Source organism: Saccoglossus kowalevskii, chromosome 1, assembly GCF_978046115.1.
Source record: "Saccoglossus kowalevskii chromosome 1, keSacKowa6.1, whole genome shotgun sequence".
NCBI lineage: Eukaryota > Metazoa > Hemichordata > Enteropneusta > Harrimaniidae > Saccoglossus > Saccoglossus kowalevskii.
Window position 1 is genome coordinate 6,596,738 of NC_140641.1, and position 19,705 is coordinate 6,616,442.

The 19,705-nt window shown below is 34.5% G+C and overlaps 1 protein-coding gene across 2 annotated transcripts in view; it reads right to left on the bottom strand.

Annotated features, from left to right (window-relative positions):
- The window catches only part of LOC100369485 (E3 ubiquitin-protein ligase TRIP12-like), an 83,552-nt gene that overhangs the window by 26,557 nt on the left and 37,290 nt on the right, over nucleotides 1-19,705 (bottom strand). Inside the window, exons 7-26 of one of the 2 annotated variants that reach the window (XM_085498560.1) lie at nucleotides 19,203-19,292; nucleotides 19,017-19,112; nucleotides 18,359-18,543; nucleotides 17,885-17,980; nucleotides 17,127-17,219; nucleotides 13,764-13,925; nucleotides 13,234-13,356; nucleotides 12,711-12,822; nucleotides 12,295-12,359; nucleotides 12,139-12,188; nucleotides 11,745-11,901; nucleotides 11,479-11,635; nucleotides 10,542-10,660; nucleotides 9,739-9,845; nucleotides 8,331-8,449; nucleotides 7,486-7,636; nucleotides 6,475-6,680; nucleotides 5,448-5,645; nucleotides 1,150-1,259; nucleotides 591-782 (exon numbers count right to left, since the gene is read on the bottom strand). In XM_085498560.1, the coding sequence (XP_085354686.1) occupies nucleotides 591-782; nucleotides 1,150-1,259; nucleotides 5,448-5,645; nucleotides 6,475-6,680; nucleotides 7,486-7,636; nucleotides 8,331-8,449; nucleotides 9,739-9,845; nucleotides 10,542-10,660; nucleotides 11,479-11,635; nucleotides 11,745-11,901; nucleotides 12,139-12,188; nucleotides 12,295-12,359; nucleotides 12,711-12,822; nucleotides 13,234-13,356; nucleotides 13,764-13,925; nucleotides 17,127-17,219; nucleotides 17,885-17,980; nucleotides 18,359-18,543; nucleotides 19,017-19,112; nucleotides 19,203-19,292 (2,588 nt within the window). Of the gene's footprint in view, nucleotides 1-590; nucleotides 783-1,149; nucleotides 1,260-5,447; nucleotides 5,646-6,474; nucleotides 6,690-7,485; nucleotides 7,637-8,330; nucleotides 8,450-9,738; nucleotides 9,846-10,541; nucleotides 10,661-11,478; nucleotides 11,636-11,744; nucleotides 11,902-12,138; nucleotides 12,189-12,294; nucleotides 12,360-12,710; nucleotides 12,823-13,233; nucleotides 13,357-13,763; nucleotides 13,926-17,126; nucleotides 17,220-17,884; nucleotides 17,981-18,358; nucleotides 18,544-19,016; nucleotides 19,113-19,202; nucleotides 19,293-19,705 lie in introns of both variants that reach the window. The other variant, XM_006820073.3, reaches the window with a different exon arrangement.

Genomic DNA, 19,705 nt, shown 5'->3' on the forward strand with positions numbered 1-19,705 from the left:
AAACATGGCTGCCACCAGGGTTTGACCGGACTCCATACAAAGAAGTTCGGAAAGGGAAAGACGTATAATAATAAGGTTATTACAAAGATACCTCAAAGTATGCACTCCGACAGTGCGCCGTCGCATCGACTCTGGTACGCCGCTGTACTGTCTTCGTGCATACTTTGAGATATCTTTATAATAACCTTGTATTATTATACATCTGACACAGAAAACAATATAATTTAACTGCTGCAAAACGCTGTATAGACGTGTTCAAACATCTTCTTTATTTGGGAATTGTACATTATGTTAACTTCACATTTGAACAGTTTGTTTACTTCAGACACAAAAGATCAATCAGCGTGTGATTGAAATAAAATCCCATCATTGAATGTTCGCACAGCACAAAACATTCTTCATTGCTGTTTCGGGCTGTTACATAGGAAAATACATAGGACAATAAAGTTATCACAAGAAAACCGCAAAGTATGCACGGCAGTAATATATTGACCTCCACTACACTTCAGTTGACATAACCACTTTACTTTGAGGTATTCTCGTAATAATCTCATACACTCTTATAGAGGCATTAATAAATTTGTACTTACAGGACAATTAAGGAAGACATGTAAAAATCTTTTAAGTCTTGTATATCTAGACACAGCATTTGCATCCTTCTGTGATACAAGGTATGCAAGTAATTTGGCTATCATACCACTATGAAGTAATTCAAATGGTGATACGTCTGATTCTGTCATTATATTGCTGATTTCCTGTAAAGCTTCTATACCATAATCATTCTGCAATACAAATAACAAAGTAGACACTATGATTAAACAAACAACTGACACTTTGGTAATCTTCTCAAATTAACAAATTCAGAGTCATCAATCAGGTGAATCCCAAAGATTTCAATCAATATTTTCAATTAGACACAAGTATGGCTGAACATAGTAAAATGTTTCCTGATTAGCATCTGATGGAAGTTGTTTAGTTTTGTCAGTGTTTCTTTGATTCTAGTTTCTCAGTGCTGAAGCTAAAAATTATCTTCTTTGCCTGGTCTAGTTCTTTGTTACAACGTTAAAGCTGGTCTATCTATTATTAATAGTATCAATTACACAATAACTATGTACAATATATGTGACTAATTGTATTCAGTTTTCTTACCTCAAGAGATAATTTTTCTGTAGCTGTACATAACCTATGTAAAATGTTCAAAGCTGGGTGACTATCACCTCTTTGTTCTACACCAAAATACTGATTAACAAACTTGTTAGCTGTGTAAATAAATAAAATGCATGGAAGATTAGAATACAGTAAAATATGAATGCTGTATTAGATCAATTTGCCCATCAAAACATTTCACAAAACCAGATTGCTATAGAAATAAAGACATATACATGTAGACCCATATTTATTTATTTATTTATTTATTTATTTATTTATTCACTTTTGTAATCACTTTAAATGATAAAACAATAAGTTTGTAAGTATAACAAGTTGTTACACTTTATTGTACTTGGATCAATATCTAAATCACATGTGCTTCTCATTGCTATCTTGGACAAGCAAATAATGACCACACTGTAACCATTTAATTTTTACTGCTAGAAATTTCTGTGATTTCAAGATTTCATAAAATTTGTGAAGACAAAATTTCGCAAAACTCAGACACTCCAAAAAATGTTTGCTACTAAATTTTGCGATTTTCTCTCTTGCAAAATAAAAACCATTGACAGTATATATAGCAGTTAGTAGAACATGTTGCCATCCCAAATGGTGAAGCTTAGTGTCAAAGAAAACAAGTCATTGAAAATGACACAGTTTCCGTTAAATTTTTGAAAGTTCTCTTTGTGCTCGTCATATTAAAGCGGAGGGGTTGTCGCAAACGTGTCCTTGAAACTTGAGTTCCAAGTGGCGTATACAACAGATTGTTTATTTACATCAAAACATGTGTTCTGTGTAGTAGTAATATGGCCAAAAATAAAAACAGCTGTTATTTGGCCATCTTTGATCTGATTATGAAACAAAGTGACATGTATGATGTATGTGCCAAATATGAATGAAAATGGTACATAAATTATGGAAAAGGCCAAAAAGTCAGATGGCTGTCAATCGGCCATCCTTGATCAGATTTGAAAGAAATTGTCATGGACATGTATCCTAACATGTATAATCTATGTACCAAATTTGAATGAAAACAAAGCATGTCCAAAATACAACATTTTCAAAAAACAAGATGGCTGCCAGTCGGCCATTTTGAATTGAATCGCTAAACCACTGCATGTGCGAGGTATGTACGACCGAGAAATAGTGCCGTATGCGAGTACCAAGTTGCGAGTCGCAAGTAGCAAAATATGCCATATGCTAGTGGTAAAAACGGCATGTGCGAGTGGTAAAATGTATCGTTTGCTAGTAGCAAAAAAGCCCTACGCGAGGGGTAATACAAAGGCTTGTAACGTTTGCTTATAATATAACAACGTATGTTCAATTGTGTTTTATCACAGTAAAATCAAATATTTACCATGGTTATGAAATGATGTGTACATGGTTGGTTAAGATTGGCATGATGCTGTATCAAAAAGTTCGTTCAGTCGTTTGCAATGAATCGATGTTTGCTCTTCACGAAATTGCACAGGAAACGTGAAAGCACAATAATTTAATAAACGGCCATGACCAGCCAGCACACTCCGCATAACATGTGAAAATTGTTTTTTCTTTCGGTAAAATTAGTATGAACCCGTGGTCAGCGATTAAAGAATCATAGAATTATAATTGTAGTTAGTAAAAACGGGTGCATGTTCACCGAAGGGTCACAGAATTCTTGTGTCACGCACCGCCGTTTAAATGAAGACAATGGCAGGTTTCAAAAGTAGTCACACCTCGTAGAGGTGTTAAATTTGCCACAACCCAAGTGTTAACTAGCACACAATTCCATAATACGTAGTATATAATAAAGAAATAAAGTGCATGTTGAGTGATAAGTCCGCATGTTTACGAGACGTCCCTCACACGTGGAATGTATTTACACGCAACCCGGATCAAATTTGAATTGAAACAAAGAAGCGTCTGCCGTTGCTAGGTCAGGATAGAGAGACAATTTTCATGGGTAAATGCCAGTAGAAAATTTAGCCTCAATGCCCCAAATACTTCGACCTAACCACTTTATTTGTACAAGTAGAAAAAGTGTTATGTTTCGTTAAAATAAGCATGGACATGTTAGCATTGAAATAATCATAGAAGTACAGTTATCATCAGTACAAGTAGACTCGCTGAACAGGAACTCACACGCGAGCCAATGGAAACAATGGCTGGTTTCAAAGCTATTTTGTCTCAGACAAGACATGGACAACAAACTCGCTGTTTTGCTGATTAGGAATAACGTGATGTTAACTTCGTGGTATTTCAACAGCTTTGTAATGAAGTACTGGCCCTCAGCTAAATCCTCCTATAAACTGTTGATTCTGTTGACCAATGGGAACGCACGTTTCAACCAGACTACTTGGACCTTGGACATTTGCGAGACATAACAACAAAAAACGCAGCTAGTGATACATTTCAAAAATAAAATTACAAAATAAACTCAATCAGAGGCGCCGACCACGCGCGTTGGAAATAAATAGAACGCGTTCAACTGCGTTGTGACACAGTATCACCAGCCTCTTTCACTCACGCAATATAATTATGCTATTTCCCAACGCACTTATATTAAATTAATACATTGACGAAAAACACCACAAGAAAAATGTCAACTAATAATACGCAATTATTCAGGCAGTACTAGAAATTATTGCTGATACTAATCATGTTTTGTATTGGAAAGTTGGATACTTGAACGTGAAGTCCCCGGGCATGTAGTAATAATAATAATAACTTTATTGCCTTCGTGTAAATTTTTTTTACATAGGATAAGTACAGCAAAAAAATAATAACAAGATATATGTGAGAATTGTACAAAAAACAATAAAAAAGGACTTAACTAGTATTTAAATGTTAAATAAATCTTTGTGTTGTGTAAATATAATTGGCAAGTTCTATAATTATGCCAGGATCTTTGCTTGAGAGTATATATGTGAACTGTATATTTTTATTGTTTATTATCTTTTCTAAGGTCTATGTTTCAACGAAACATAACACTTTTTCTACTTGTACAAATAAAGTGGTTAGGTCGAAGTATTTGGGGCATTGAGGCTAAGTCTTCTACTAGCATTTACCCATGAAAATTGTCTCTCTATCCTGACCAAGCAACGGCAGACGCTTCTTTGTTTCAATTTGTTTCAATTCAAATTTGATCCGGGTTGCGTGTAAATACATTCCACGTGTGAGGGACGTCTCATAAACATGCGGACTTATCACTAAACATGCACTTTAATTCTTTATTATATACTATGTATTATGGAATTGTGTGCTAGTTAACACTTGGGTTGTGGCAAATTTAACACCTCTCTGAGGTGTGACTACTTTTGAAACCTGCCATTGTCTTCATTTAAACGGCGGCGCGTGACACAAGAATTCTGTGGCCCTTCGGTCATGAAGCTAAAATATTTTAGCTCCATGCTTTGGTGAACATGCACCCGTTTTTACTAACTACAATTATAATTCTATGATTCTTTAATCGCTGACCATGGGTTCATACTATAAATTTTACCGAAAGAAAAAACAATTTTCACATGTATGCGGAGTGTGCTGGCTGGTCATGGCCGTTTATTAAATTATTGTGCTTTCACGTTTCCTGTGCAATTTCGTGAAGAGCAAACATCGATTCTATGCAAACGACTGAACAAACTTTTTGATTTAAACACTTAAATGAATAATAAACAAAAAGCACTGGAAATAGTAGTTAAAGCTGCTTTTATTTGCGACCTTCGCAATGTAATCCGCGGACACTAGTCGACTGTAATGTTGAGTACAGGGGGGGGGGGGGTGCGCCGGTTGACACATAGGCTAGATCGCACGACACCTATTTTCTACCATTATTTTTATATATGAATCACCCCTATTAAAAGTAAAAACCTTAGCAGCATCTTGCCAATCTTAACCAACCATGTACACATCATTTCATAACCATGGTAAATATTTGATTTTACTGTGATAAAACACAATATTGAACGTACGTTGTTATATTATAAGCAAACGCTACAAGCCTTTGTATTACCCCTCGCATAGGGCTTTTTTGCTACTAGCAAACGATACATTTTACCACTCGCACATGCCGTTTTTACCACTAGCATATGGCATATTTTGCTACTTGCGACTCGCAACTTGGTACTCGCATACGGCACTATTTCTAGGTCGTACATACCTGCATGTGCATATGTCCCACATAAAGTACTAGACACATGCAAGATACGAGTCTGGACGGACGGAGACCGAATTATGAGTCCCCATTTTCTGACTTCGTTCGAACGTGGACTAATAAATCACTAATAATACAGTGGTCACTTTGATAGTAATAATATAAATACCTTGATCTTTGATCCAGACTTTAACTTTTTCTTTGTTATTTGCCATAGTTTGACTAGCCATGCTTGCTGTACTTGGTAGAGGCATCTCTTTTGCTGTCTTGTCAGAAGGACCACCACTATTATTCGCATTACGTCCCCATCTTGAAGGGTTCAAACTGGCTAAGAAAGATGTCTTTGGAGAAGCACCAGTACCTTTACCTTTAACCAAATAGAAATTTTTTTTAATCAGTGACTGAAACATAGAGTTACTAATGATATTTATTACCTAGATGGGTATATAAAAGCATATCTCCAAGAAGCATGAGTACATGAACACAGTAGATGAAGCAGACATTTTCCTATTCTGTACAGAGTAAACATTGAACATTGAAACTCATCCACTGTATTTTTTGACAGGAATATACTGTAAACTGTTTAGTTGTCACTGCTGTGTGTATTTGTTGGGACAGCAGTGAATTGGAGGGACACACAATACAACTGTCAGTTGGTTACATTTCATTGAATTCCCAAATCAATAAGAGAACACCAGTCAGGCATTTTGAATCAAATCACAAAAACAAAATGACATGCATCAATGTGAAGTCAGAAACACAAAACGAAAAACAACAAATCATCTTGCTTGTATGTGTATAATATTTGGGAGGATGGGGTGGATGTGAACTGATTACAATACCAAAGGTTTATGCAAGATATTACCTTTAAATATGCTGCAATATCAAAATAAGCTAATGTGAAATAAATTAAAATATTTAAGCCATAACTGTACATGACTGACTAATCATAAGACATCTCAAAATAAACTTGCAGGGCTCAAAATTCATGGGATGTCTTCACAATTTCAAGAAGTTCGGGAAATTTTCAGAATTATTGGGCTTGAAATTGGGTGCCCTCAGTATACCGAAGTTCAAGCTCTGAACTTGGCTAAAATTTTATGGTTATTCATTATAATTGTCAGTTGGATTCAGACTAGAAACAACTATTGAAGCTTATTCAAGTTAATATTGAGATTGAGGAAAGATGTACATACCTTGAGCAGTCCTTCCTTTCAGAGCAGTGGACCTTCCTGTAGCTGCAGATGTAAATGGCTTAGATGATGGTAAAGGTGGTGAACCTTTACTGTAAGGTTCTAAGTTATCATAAGGACCAGTTCCTATCGGTAATTCATCAGGTGCTGCATATTTACTTTTCCTGGCACTTGTCCGTTTCGGGGGCCTCTTCCTTTTTAAAACATCACTAAGACGACTATCAATCAAAAGTAAAGAGAATACTGAATCATTTAAGACAACCAGAATATGTCAACAATGTTCATAGTTACTATCACATGCACAAGGTAAGTTATCCCTATTAAAACAGAAATACAGCTACGGTATTATACATTGCAACCTGTGTTATGTCATTAGTTCTTCGTTCAGAATAAATAAGGAGAGTAATTTAAATGGTATGTTTTGTTCATAATATTATTTGCTCCAGGCAATAAATAGACTGTGCAATTTTATTTTTTTCAGAGCGTGGATCATCACCTCAGTAAAAATCGTTTTACATGTTGTTTTATGAAAATTGTTGTAAAAGATGCACTGCACAAAAATTATTCCTAAAACAATCTATACTAAGTTCTGATTACTATGTTACTGTCCATACAGAATCTCCATCATTTATTTACACAGAATTTTTGGAGATCACAACTTCCATATAGACACTGATTAACCGAAAACCACATGAATCTTCAACACACAGGTACTTGTATATTCTTCAAAACAAAGTCCCAAAGAAAGTCACAAGAAAACAAACAAACAATTCAACAACTTGTGCAGGTGATAATATTATTTTTTTTTGTTTTGCTGGAAAGAATACTCACGGCGTAAGAGCTGTATTACTACTATGTATATAGAGTAAAAGTCTGGTGTACCTAACCAAAAAAACTTTGGCACCTTTAGACAGACAATTGAGCAAATTTAGTAACCATAAAATTGAATCAAAGAAAGTTATCCAAATCTACTTCATACCTTTTGGTTTACCCGACAAATCATGATAAACTTACCCTTGTGCAAAACTATCTTGATCTATAGACTCATCCAGCGGTGAGTGAGTTGATATAATCTCTTCTGAGGCCTTCACAATGTGAGCTTCTTTTACAGGTGATGGCTGGTCCCATTTAGATTCAGCTAAATGTTTCACTTGATGCATAACGCCTACAAAGATACCAACAAACACATTTTTTTTAAATTCAAAGTTTGGATTGGAAAATGCATAAATAACAGTACTACCCATTCAATGAAGGCATCCTGTGATGAGAGTAAATCAAATTTAAACTCAGCAGAGGTCACATGTGAATATGCAATCACATATGCAATATCTGGAAAATCAAAATCCATAACTGTCAGTTAAGGTCGGCATTAAAGGTCTACGGCAAAGACTTATCATCCAACACAAAATTTCATTCATGACCAAAAATGTACATGCATATTCCATTAGAAAACTCAAAGCACATTTAATTAGGTCTTTACATGACCAAATACTGTGCATTACTATCATAACCTTGCCGTAAAAGATTAGGAATATCTGGTTTGCTTTACAGTTTAATCATAATAGGAGAAGTGTTATTAAATTCAAGCATAGATTAAATTTTAATTTGCTACTGAGATATACTGATTTGCTCCTGATACTAGAGAAAATAGAATATTCCCTTCATAAAAAAAAGTCTGAAAATCTACTAAATCTGACCATAGTAATTCAAAATTGTTTTGTAATTAGGCTGAAATTGAATATTTATTTGTAAATTAACTAATTCACATGCAAGGATATGATTCTAAAAGTAATCACGTCTGCATGTTACCCCAAAGTACCAAATGATTGTTATACTGTGAATAGTAATATCATCCTTACCTTCTCTTCTGAAGTACACATGGAAGATATCTGGCAATTTCTGCATTAGAATGTCAGCCATCTGTAGAGCACCTACGACAACTTTTAAGTCTTGTGAAGACATCATGGAAGCAATGTGACTGCAGTAAATGGTAGAAAAAAAACAGGGTAGGTGATAGATCACTAAAAACCATGTCTGGTAAAGAGTTGGTGAACTATTAATTATTATTAGAGTAAAACAGTGTGTCTTACAAACCCATGTGCAGCTTTAGTATAAGCAAGTAACATTTTGTACATGGCTTATAAAGAAATAATTTTACATTTACAGCAAGTCTCAGAAGAAGTATTGGGGCAGCCAATTTGCAAACTCGCTAGTAAATTAGCTAACTGTTTGGGTTTTGACTAAACTTTCGAATCTCGCTGGCGCCGTCTTGTGGTCACGCCTACTCTGGGCGAATCTATATAACAGCAGGGGACGGTCGTCATACTTTAGGAGCTAATCAGCCACATGGATGACGAATTCACTTTCAAATATACCAGGGAAAGTGTTCTATGTGTAATGAGGTCGATTTCTTTTTAGCGGTTGGCTAATGTTACATTGACGGATCATTTAGATGTGAAAGTTTGTCATTTTCTTCCTGATTTGTAGGAAACTGTTTATCAATGTGTTTCTTTATTTAGTTTCAAGCCCATATAGTAAATATCGGCGGATTAATTGCATTTATCATATCATTGCTTTACGCCAGCTGACTGTGGCCATTCTCAGGCTTACCAGGGAAACTACTTTTACATTATCACGCCTCGTAACAAAGTAAATCATTCAGGGGAAGCTAGACATGTACCTACCAGGCAACGTAAAAGCATTCTATGTCCCCTAATGCAACTTAGACTCGCCCAAAGTGGACTAGGTCACTTTCACATCTAAATGATCTGTCAATGTAACATTAGCCAACCGCTAAAAAAATCGAGCTCATTACACATAGAATACTTTCCCTGGTATATTTGAAAGTGAATTCGTTATCCATGTGGCTGATTAGCTCCTAAAGTATGACGACCGTCCCCTGCTGTTATATAGATTTGCCCAGAGTGGGCGTGACCACAAGACGGCGCCAGCAAGATTCGAAAGCCATCTGTTTAGTCAAAACCCAAGCAGTTAGCCAATTCATTAGCGAGTTTGCAAATTGGCTGCCCCAATACTTCTGAGATATGCTGTAAAGCAGGGGAGTTTTCACCTGCGCATGCATCAGACCGCCATAGCGCGTCATTGTTTACAAAGGAGCGTCTACCCAAGAGCCTTTGCGCTTTTAGTGTGTGTTGTTATTGTCGCTTGGGACTCAATTCTCGCATGTGCGCATGTGACAACCCTCCCGCTTTAAGATGGGGACTGAATATGTATCAAATCATTTCTAAGTTTAACAACTTTGCTCACCTTGAAACTGCATGACTTTTTAATACATTTTTGAGTAGCTCAGGACTTGAGAAATAAATCATTCTCAAAATAGCTCTCAAACACTTATGTCTAACTGCTGGCCCAGCCTATAAGAAATATAGCACATAAAGTTATATTTACAGAAGTCTGAGTTCCAACATGCAGTACTTATGACTGTATGTGATATTTCAAATCAAATGAGTCGACAACTGACCAATTAGAAACAGAATTGAATGGACCAATTAGTCAAAATGAATAAAACAGAAGAAGCTTGACAAACAATAGGTAGAGGTTAGAGCAACCTAGTGGTGGTGATCACAAGTCTCTGACCACAGCTGATTAGTGAGGGCTGATCCCAATCCAAGTTTTATGCCAGCTTTGGCATAAAACAAGCAGCCTCTCGGCTGAGATAGCTCTGCTGTTACCGTTAGCAATGCATATTTTAATTAGAGAATTGAAAATATCATCACAAAATAAACAAATTTGGGATCAGTTCACATGAGGTACCTATATGTACAATATCAAAGCAATCTGACTTGGGGTTTTCAACAAGAAGTTGAAAATATCACTTTTTACCAAAATATTCAACAAAATTAGTAAATTGAAGAATCATGAAATGAACAAATCTGAGTGAGGACTATGCATATGTACATATACACCAAGTATCAAAGAGAAATCAGATTTGTAGTTTTCAAGAAGAAGTCAAAAAAGTAAAAAGTTGTCACTGACGACGGACAATCGCTCATATGATAAACTCCACTCGACAAAGTCGACAGCGGAGCTAAAAAAAACTACCAACTTACAGATGAACTGTACACTTCATACAGTACTGCAAATAATGCCTTAATAAATGACGATGCTAAATCAATATCTTCCTTTAATAATACTGCACGTGCATCTTCTGTCTCCACAGGCGTCAAACCTGCAAAAGAAAAAACAATTCAAGATGCTGCTGAACACTTTTAGTAATTCACTTCAAACAGGGATTGCAATAACCCCATATTTTGCTTCCCGGACTCCAATTATTGAAGAGGAACCCAGTTTTTCAGGCAAACTGGCGTCCAATCTGTAATAAATTTATCCAGTGTCAAATTTAAATTTCTTAAAATTTTGTAAGTGGGACTCGTCTTGCTGAGACACTAGCGCAAACCCTGACTTGTATTCTTTTGTTCTGCTGAATTAAATATTCAGAGGTTATTTGTGACTCCTAGCATGGATAACCTGTAGTATTTGCGAGAAGCAGTATTTTATCCAACATGTAGTGAGAAAAAAATTAACAATATTCTTTTGAGTAATACCTCATGTCCTCTTTGGTAATACCCTTGAATAACCTATTCATCATGTCTCCACAAGAAAATTTCCCCCAAAAAAATGAAACTGAGACCTGTGACAGTAACAAGAAACACAGTGTGTATACTTTGGGATGCATACTTATTATTGGTATGAAATGCACAAATAATTTTTTTGACTCAAAATATATCTAAAACTAGAAATATTTTTAGAAGTTTGGATCAAATACTGCAAAATATTGCTGCGCCTTAAACTATAGGACATCATGGATATCACAGCTCATATCATAATGTTGTGACTCAATATTATACAAGACCTATGTATACAACCAATGTAACACAGATACAGACCAAAAATAACCTGACTAAGAAGGCAATGTACACACATCAGATATAGCACAATAGATTATTCAAACTAATAGCAATATGACAAGAATAATAGACAAACTACCTGTTGCTGATCCGGCAGAGACTGGATTAGCTCTCCTTTGTACTGGTCTTGCTGTGCCAGTATCTTCATTAATTTGTTGCATGGCATTGAAATCTATAGTGTAAGCACGTCCTAGAGTTGATAAACAAACTTCATCTTCACCTGCCAGATGGGATGCCTGTATTAAGATAGGAAATATGCACATTATTACGTTTATATCCATTTATGTTGTATACTCATCTGAAACATGTGCAGACAGTAAATTGGGTGGTGGTATGGATGCTCACCTCTACTATTCTGTTATCAATTCTGGTGTATGGATGCCACAATCCCCTATCATCTCTCCACTGCCAGATAGCTGCATCTGTATTCTGAACATTACTTTTACATAGCATTGCATCTACAGCAAATATCCCATCATTTGGTAATTTTGGCATCAGCTCACTACAAAGTATAATATTGAAATTATTTACATCTAGAAGTGCATCTCCAATAAAAGTGTACATAGACCAAAATAACACAATTGTATAACGAATCATTCAAGTATGACATATTTTAACACATGACAGACATTGCAATGGCACATGTGCTTCTTATAAAGCAAAAATGGTATTCAAATTGTAGCAAAATTATGTGATATAATGTTTAAAGTTGTAAATATAAGAAAACAGTGGCTCGTACCCTATTAAAGATGTGATTTCATAGAGTTCTTGTGGAGTCCTTGGGACAAGCTGTTGGTAAAAACAGGATATCATTATTTCATTATCATTTGTAATAAGAATAATTTAATTATATAACACAATGCTTCAAAGAGAATAGAAAACAAATTAAGATTACCTCTATTTCTTGACTTGCTTGATCTGATGACCCCATAAGTAAATAACCAACAGCATCTGCGATATCTAATAAATAAATCAACATGTCAATAAACATGGTAACAACACGTTACAGTCCAGATTTGAGGAAACAAAATTCTAGTCAAGTCTTTTTTACAATGAGCACAATTATTTGGCATATAATGTTTAAGAAAACTGTTGTTAACAAAAAGTTTAGGAATAGAATTCTAAAAAGAAATAATGGAACAATAGTACAATGTTAGGATCAGTTTCAATTTCAATAAAAATTCATTGAAACTATGTTTATACAATCAGTATAGGTTTTGTTTACTTCAGGACAAATTTGGAGTAACATAAACATAATAGAGTGAATCAACTTCAGAATTATTCAGCATAACCAGGACTTTATAAACTTACTTTGTTTGAGTAAATGTACTGCAAGGTGAGGGCAGTTTGAACACATCAATGATAGCATTCTGATTACCATAATAAAAGTACCAGTATTTATGACAGGCGGAGAAATCAAAAGCTGTATAGAAAACAAAAAATAGTAAAATTCTAGTAATTAGCAGTCACACTTATATATCCAAACAAGTAGGTATTGGTATATTGTATAAATTCTTTTCAGTATAAATGAGAACAATGTTGCATTTGTTCAAATCTGTACCCTACAAAACCTGAAGGGAATCCTTCAAAAAATGGACAGAGAATTGACTAGCAAGCCATAGATCTAATAGATTAATGAACATAGAAAATGATTAACAGGAAAGAGTGGGTGTTACTCAATACATTGGCATTAAGAAGACTTAGGAAATATGATTTACTAGTAGATCAAAAAGGTTATAGGGGATGGTTCATTTTTAAAATTGAATGCTAACAATAGTGATCAAGTTTTTTTTGTACTGTTTGATGGTTTGATGTAATTATCAGATATACTTACTAATTGCTGTAAGTTGGTGAGTAAAGCTGGAGAAGCAATTTCTTGCAATAACTTGGCATCATTCTGATAGTTATCAACAAGTCTGGCAAAACATAAGCAGCAACTCTCAACTGACTTCTTGTCCTGAAATCACCACGCATACATGTATATATGTTATGTATGATAACAAGATCTGGGATGTATGAAACAATGAGCAGTGCAGAGATTTTTATTTTAATTATAATACTTCAACATTCTTGTGGTTAGTATGCAAAAACACAAGGGTAATTTTGCAGGATTTTTTAACATGAACGAATCATAATGATATTGCTGTTCAAACGATTCTTAGACATGTGAGCAAAGGCTTGATATATTGATGATTCAAAGCAAACTTGTTTATGCATTGTTTCCAACCACTGCCCAGTTAACGTCTGATTACTGGACAGCACATGATAGCTATTGATGAACGAGATCGTGCTATAACACAGTATTATAATATGAAAATATTCAACTATAGTAATTACAAACTGATTAATGGAAGTGTGTCTAACCTGGTGTTGTAGTCGTCCACTTAGCAAAGGTAATGAGTCAGCTACAAAGTGGAACTCATCTAAGTTGATATTTTGACAGCAGTTGGCAGCTACTGTCAATGCAGCTCGTTGTGCAGTGATAGAGAAGAAATCCAAATACAGCAAACATGCAGACACACCACCCTGAAAAAAGGATATCAACTTATACCACATATTGTAACTATAATATTTCAATTCCCTGCAGTTTCTCATTTACCCAGTTGTGTATTTTGAAAATCAACACATACTGATTACACTATGGTAAATTACCGGGTAACACTTATTAGAGGTGTTATTCTAATAGACCATTTTCCGTTCACTGCGAGAATCACGTGTTATGCGTGAAATCGAACGTAAAAACAGGACAAACAAAGGTCATAGCATCGTAGTCGCGTGGGATTCGACAAACGCGAAAGTATTTCGGGGACATTTCCATGTTTAATAATGTGCTGTCCACATTTGATGATAGGCAATTTCGATTAAGTAAGGGTATTCGGAAGCAATATTCCTCTGTCGAAGATAAAGAAATTCTAGTTCGACGTGCGTCTTTCATGCATCTCGCGAGATCTCGCAATTGTACGGAAAATCACCTATTTAGGCAGACAAATGTAAAAATCTAGCATTGCATGTAAAACTGAAATTCTACTGCCCACACAACAATAAATTATTTCTAAATAATGATTCCACCCAGGATGAATGATTTTACTCATCACACAAAAAAAAGAACTTGAAAATGATCCACAGTCCAATACTGTTTTAGAGGCAATTTACTCATGATTATAGTACACATGTTGTGCTAGCCTTTTCACAAAATGTCTTAAAACACTTGTGATACATGTATAAACAGATGTGATCTACCTTAATGTCCCTTTGAATGTAAATGTGGTCAAAAAATGAGTTCATTTTATTACTATAAAATCATTATTTCAACATGACATTGCACTGCCAAAAAATACAGAAGTTAAAGTAATATAATTGTCATCACTTAATTATTAACTGCAACTAAAGGGCATATGAACATTTGTTTAACCTCAGCTGCATGTTATTGAACATGGCACAGTCCCAGTTAGTTATCAAATATAAAATATAAAGTTTTTTTTATAGTAATATTGTTGGAACATAAACATGTCAGAAGCATGGGTCCAGAAGATGATGCTTGATTTTAATGAATTTTTAACAATAACATGATTGACATCTGGTATCTGATCGTCAAATGAGTACTTGTCCATATTGAGAAATATTGCTCTGGAACAGCATTAATTAAAACAAAATGGCCACCAGATGGTTATTTTGAATACAACTATATATCTATAACATGATGTATAACGAGAATATATAAAATGTGAACATAATCAGTCAAAGCATATAAGAGATATGGCTCTAGATGCGCATTCATTAAAACAAAATGGCCGCCAGTCAGCCATTTTGAATCCGATCTGAAAAATAAAATGATGTGCATCAAGGTCTTATGTATGTACCAGGTTTGAAATAAATCCATCCGAAAATGCTTGATTTTGATGATTTTTTTATCACAAAAATGGACACCATTCGGCCATCTTGAATCAGAATGTGAAACAAATTGATGTGCATATGTATAATACTATGTATGATGTATGTGTGAAGTTTATTTATTTATGTGTTAAGTTTGTTATTGGTCCAGGCATGTCTAAGATACAAGTTTGGACACACGCACAGACACAAAGATGCACAAAGGTCAATAAATAAGTCCCCGAATGAGGACTAATAATTGTCACATGAGAGAGACAAATACTTCATCAGAGTTGCAGTTAATAATTGTTTATTATTGTATCAACCTACAAGTATGTTCTGAAACAAAAAAAACAATAAAAGCATCTCTTCTTTATTTTTTTACCATATGGTCTTAAAACTATAAGTGTATATCGTAAGAACTATATTAATTTACGCAGATAGTGCATTTTAAAATGCATCTTTTTTTAATTGCAATACTTCAAAAAAGAATTTAAAATTGTATCTTTTCAGTTTATGTTCTAGCATTTTTAATGATATCATGCCAAGAAAACATTATTGTCAAGAGAATAACAAGCAGCCTATCGGCTGAGATAGCTCCGCTGTTAGCAATGCACATTACAATTAAAGAACTGAAGACATCATTAGAAAATGAACAATATGAATAGTATCAAAGCAATCGGACTTACAGTTTTTAACAAGAAGTCGAAAATATCACTTTTTACCAAAAATTACAAAAATAGTCACCAAAATAAATTAATAAGGGAACTGAAGATATCATCACAAAATGAACAAAGCTGAGAAAGGTCTACATGTAGTATCTATATATGTAATATCAAAGCAATTGAACTATTGATTTTTAACAAGAAGTCGAAAATATCACTTTTTACCAAAAATTACAAAAATATTCACCAAAATTAGAGAATTGAAGATATCATCACAAAATGAACAAATCTGAGAAAGGTCCACGTGTAGTACCTATATATGTAATATCAAAGCAATCGGACTTGCGGTTTTTAACAAGTCGAAAATATCACTTTTTACCAAAAATGACAAAAATATTCACCAAAATTAGAGAATTAAAGATATCATTACAAAATTAACAAATCTGAGAGAGGTCCACATGTAGTACCTATATATGTAATATCAAAGTAATTGCACTTGCGGTTTTTAACAAGAAGTCAAAAATATCACTTTTTACCAAAAATGACAAAAATATTCACAAAAATTAGAGAATTGAAGATATCAACATGAAATGAACAAACCTAAGAGAGGTCTACCCAAGGTACATATACACCAAGTATCAAAGCATTCAGGCTTGTAGTTTTCAAGAAGAAGTCGAAAAAGTAAAACATTGACACGGACGACGATGACGGACAATCACTCATATGATAAGCTCCGCTCGACAAAGTCGACAGCGGAGCTAATAAAAAGAAAACATGGTGCAAAACTTGACATACATTTATGTGTCACATGGAGATAATAATATATTTAATTGTGTTGCGCTATTTACAGTAATAACTGATCAACAACACATGACATAAAAACTACAAATTATATCAAAGAAAAAATAATTACAAATGCTTTCTAGTACCGGTACCTAGTTATCTATTTATGTCAATTTCTTGTGTGTGAATACATCAAGCTGTATGTTGTTAATTTAATTATGTGCATCTTTGGGATGCGAATACATTAATTCCAGTGTAATTCCAATATCGTATTTGCTTTAAGGTGATCTTCTGTAGTAGCACCTCAAAAAATGTGATTGAGAAATGTACATACAAATTCATCTTGACACTGGCTTATTATAGTATTGAATGCAATGAAATATATATAAATATAGAAGGCTATACTTACAGCTTGTAAAATAGCTTTACTATGTCTTCTAGATAACATTTCTAGTGCAGTGAGAGACTGTTCTGCAACATCCATGCATTGAATTACTTGTAACTAGAAACAAACATACATTATATAATATCACATGCACAAGCCAAATTATTCTTGTTGAACAGAAAATAACAGACTTATACTCTGGTTGTATCAGCGAAAAACTATTCCACTAAATCCAGTTTTTCAAAATACAGAATTACCAGTGGTCAATTTTGTCTTCAAATGACAGAAATTTCAAGTATGAAAAGATTTGGTTACAAAATACTTGTAATAAAATCCTATGTATAAATACCATCCAGTGAGATCTGCTGTACTGAAACACTGCGTCATATCCCCCAAAACACATTGAGTGACAATGTGTGCCACCATACACACCACTAGCCATGGAAAGCTGTGGATGATTTCTCAATTTTAACCCAGGAGAGTAACTCTAGTTCAAATAGTACAACTGTTTAATAGATGAACAGTGCCTATGGTTATGTTCACAATGTCAATCAACTGTGCAATTTTGTTTTTTTCAGAGCACGGTTCATTGCCTCACTGAGATCGTATGCATTAAAGTCAAGCGAAAATCTGACGATGCATCGCACAAAAAATATTCTTAAAACAATCAATACAAAGTTCTGAAACATAATGTTATGGAATCTATGTCATTTATTGACACAGAACAATGCATTCTATTATGACATTAAAGTTGAATGCATGTCAGAGTTCATATGACTTACCTTTTCTAAAAATACAGGCACAGCTTCTACTACTACTGCTGATGATCTTGGCAAGGCTTCCATCATGTATGTAAGAGCTCTACAAGCATTATTCATCTACAAAACAATTAAAATGATAGGTTGAATAGTTGAATGCATAAATAGTTCTAAATATTTGAGAATGTAAATTTTAAAAGTTTTTGTTAAATCTGTATTATTGCCAAGGCGATTACTTATCAAAGGTACTGGAAACATATTCATAATTCCAACATTCCAACATTGAGCAAGAAAATAGTGAGTAATGTTGACATCACATGCCATGTTTTTTTTTTCCATTAATGTGCACATTAATTATGAATTTATTTTACAGCATTGGCCTAAATCAAAAGGTGGACCAATGTGTAGACTCACAAAATACTCAAAGAGTAACGTTGACTTTGGTATCAACTCCATGGTGATAAAAATGATAGTGCAGTTTACTTTATTTCAATTTACCATATCAAAGTTTTCTTCCATCTGTAAGAGTGTAATAAGTGCAGGTACAGCCTGTTTAACTGGAAATCCACCAAGAGTTTCTTCATTTCCCATCACTAGTAATTGACACATTTCAATAGCTGCTTGTAATTGTTGACTTTCATCTGATGACTGCAATCCAGTTAACAATTGCTGAGCTTTAGTACCTACATGGTGCAAAACAAAATACTAAATTGATGTCTGTCCTTTGTACATGCCAATTCAGAAAATTATGCTCACACGATGCAAATTTGAGGAGGTATTTTCGGAGGACATCCAGGTATTTTCACTGCCTGGCAACCATCAGAGGTGAAAACAAAAGCTGAAAAGTTTCAGAAAACTGTACTTTGGGATAGTAGTTGAGACTCGCATGAACCTTATAAAAAGACTGCCCTGCCCCTACACATGTGCAACATATATAAATTTGATTGTTCAGGATTGCCTCTAAGTTGAGTTTGTTTTGTTTTCTGTTACTGTTTCCACCGACCATTTGACTGGTGTACCACAGCAGCTCTCACAGCGCCCATAGAAATATACAGCACAGCCACATAGACTGTTCTGTGATGTAATTCCGCCCCAAAGAATAATACTTGAAATATGACAAACTATCAGCAAATACTACTGAAAAAAGTATACATACTTGTACCACTGCTCATACTTCTATTCAGCAATTGGTGCATGCGTGGTCCCAGAGCACCAAATAGATGAGGGGGAAGCCCACGAGCTTCAAGAAGAGCTGCAAAGTCAATTTATCAAAATTGAAGTAATGTGTTTCCTAAGCAATGTGTAGACAAACAAGAAAGAGAAACCTGAGAAAAGAAAGTACCTTGTAATCTTCCCATCTCTGATTCATCAGACTCGTTTTCTCCCATCGCTGCCATGGCAGCAGCAGCACCAGTGACAGAACTTGTGGCAGCTATTACAATGAAACATTTAGAAAATCAGGATGGTCAAACTGTCAAGTTCAAGTGAGCATGTTTATTGGACTCGATAACTGTCATTACAACAGAGCTTCATTGAAATTTTGTCCCAAATATTTATACACCTCTGTATTTTGTTTCTAACTTGATTATTTAATGTATAAACATTGTTTCAAATTTTATATCATTGTAAACACACCGCAGACTTAGTGCTGCTGAAATTGACAATGTATGCACAATATCTTCATTTAAAGTTCTGAAGTCCTATTGTTATGACTATAGTTGGAGTACATTAAGAAATAATCTCCTTAAACATTAGGTTATTATATAGTGCAAGTGCAAACAAATTGTAAATAGTGATAAAACTATGATCCACTTTAAGAAATGCTAATGATTTGTGAAAAAAAAA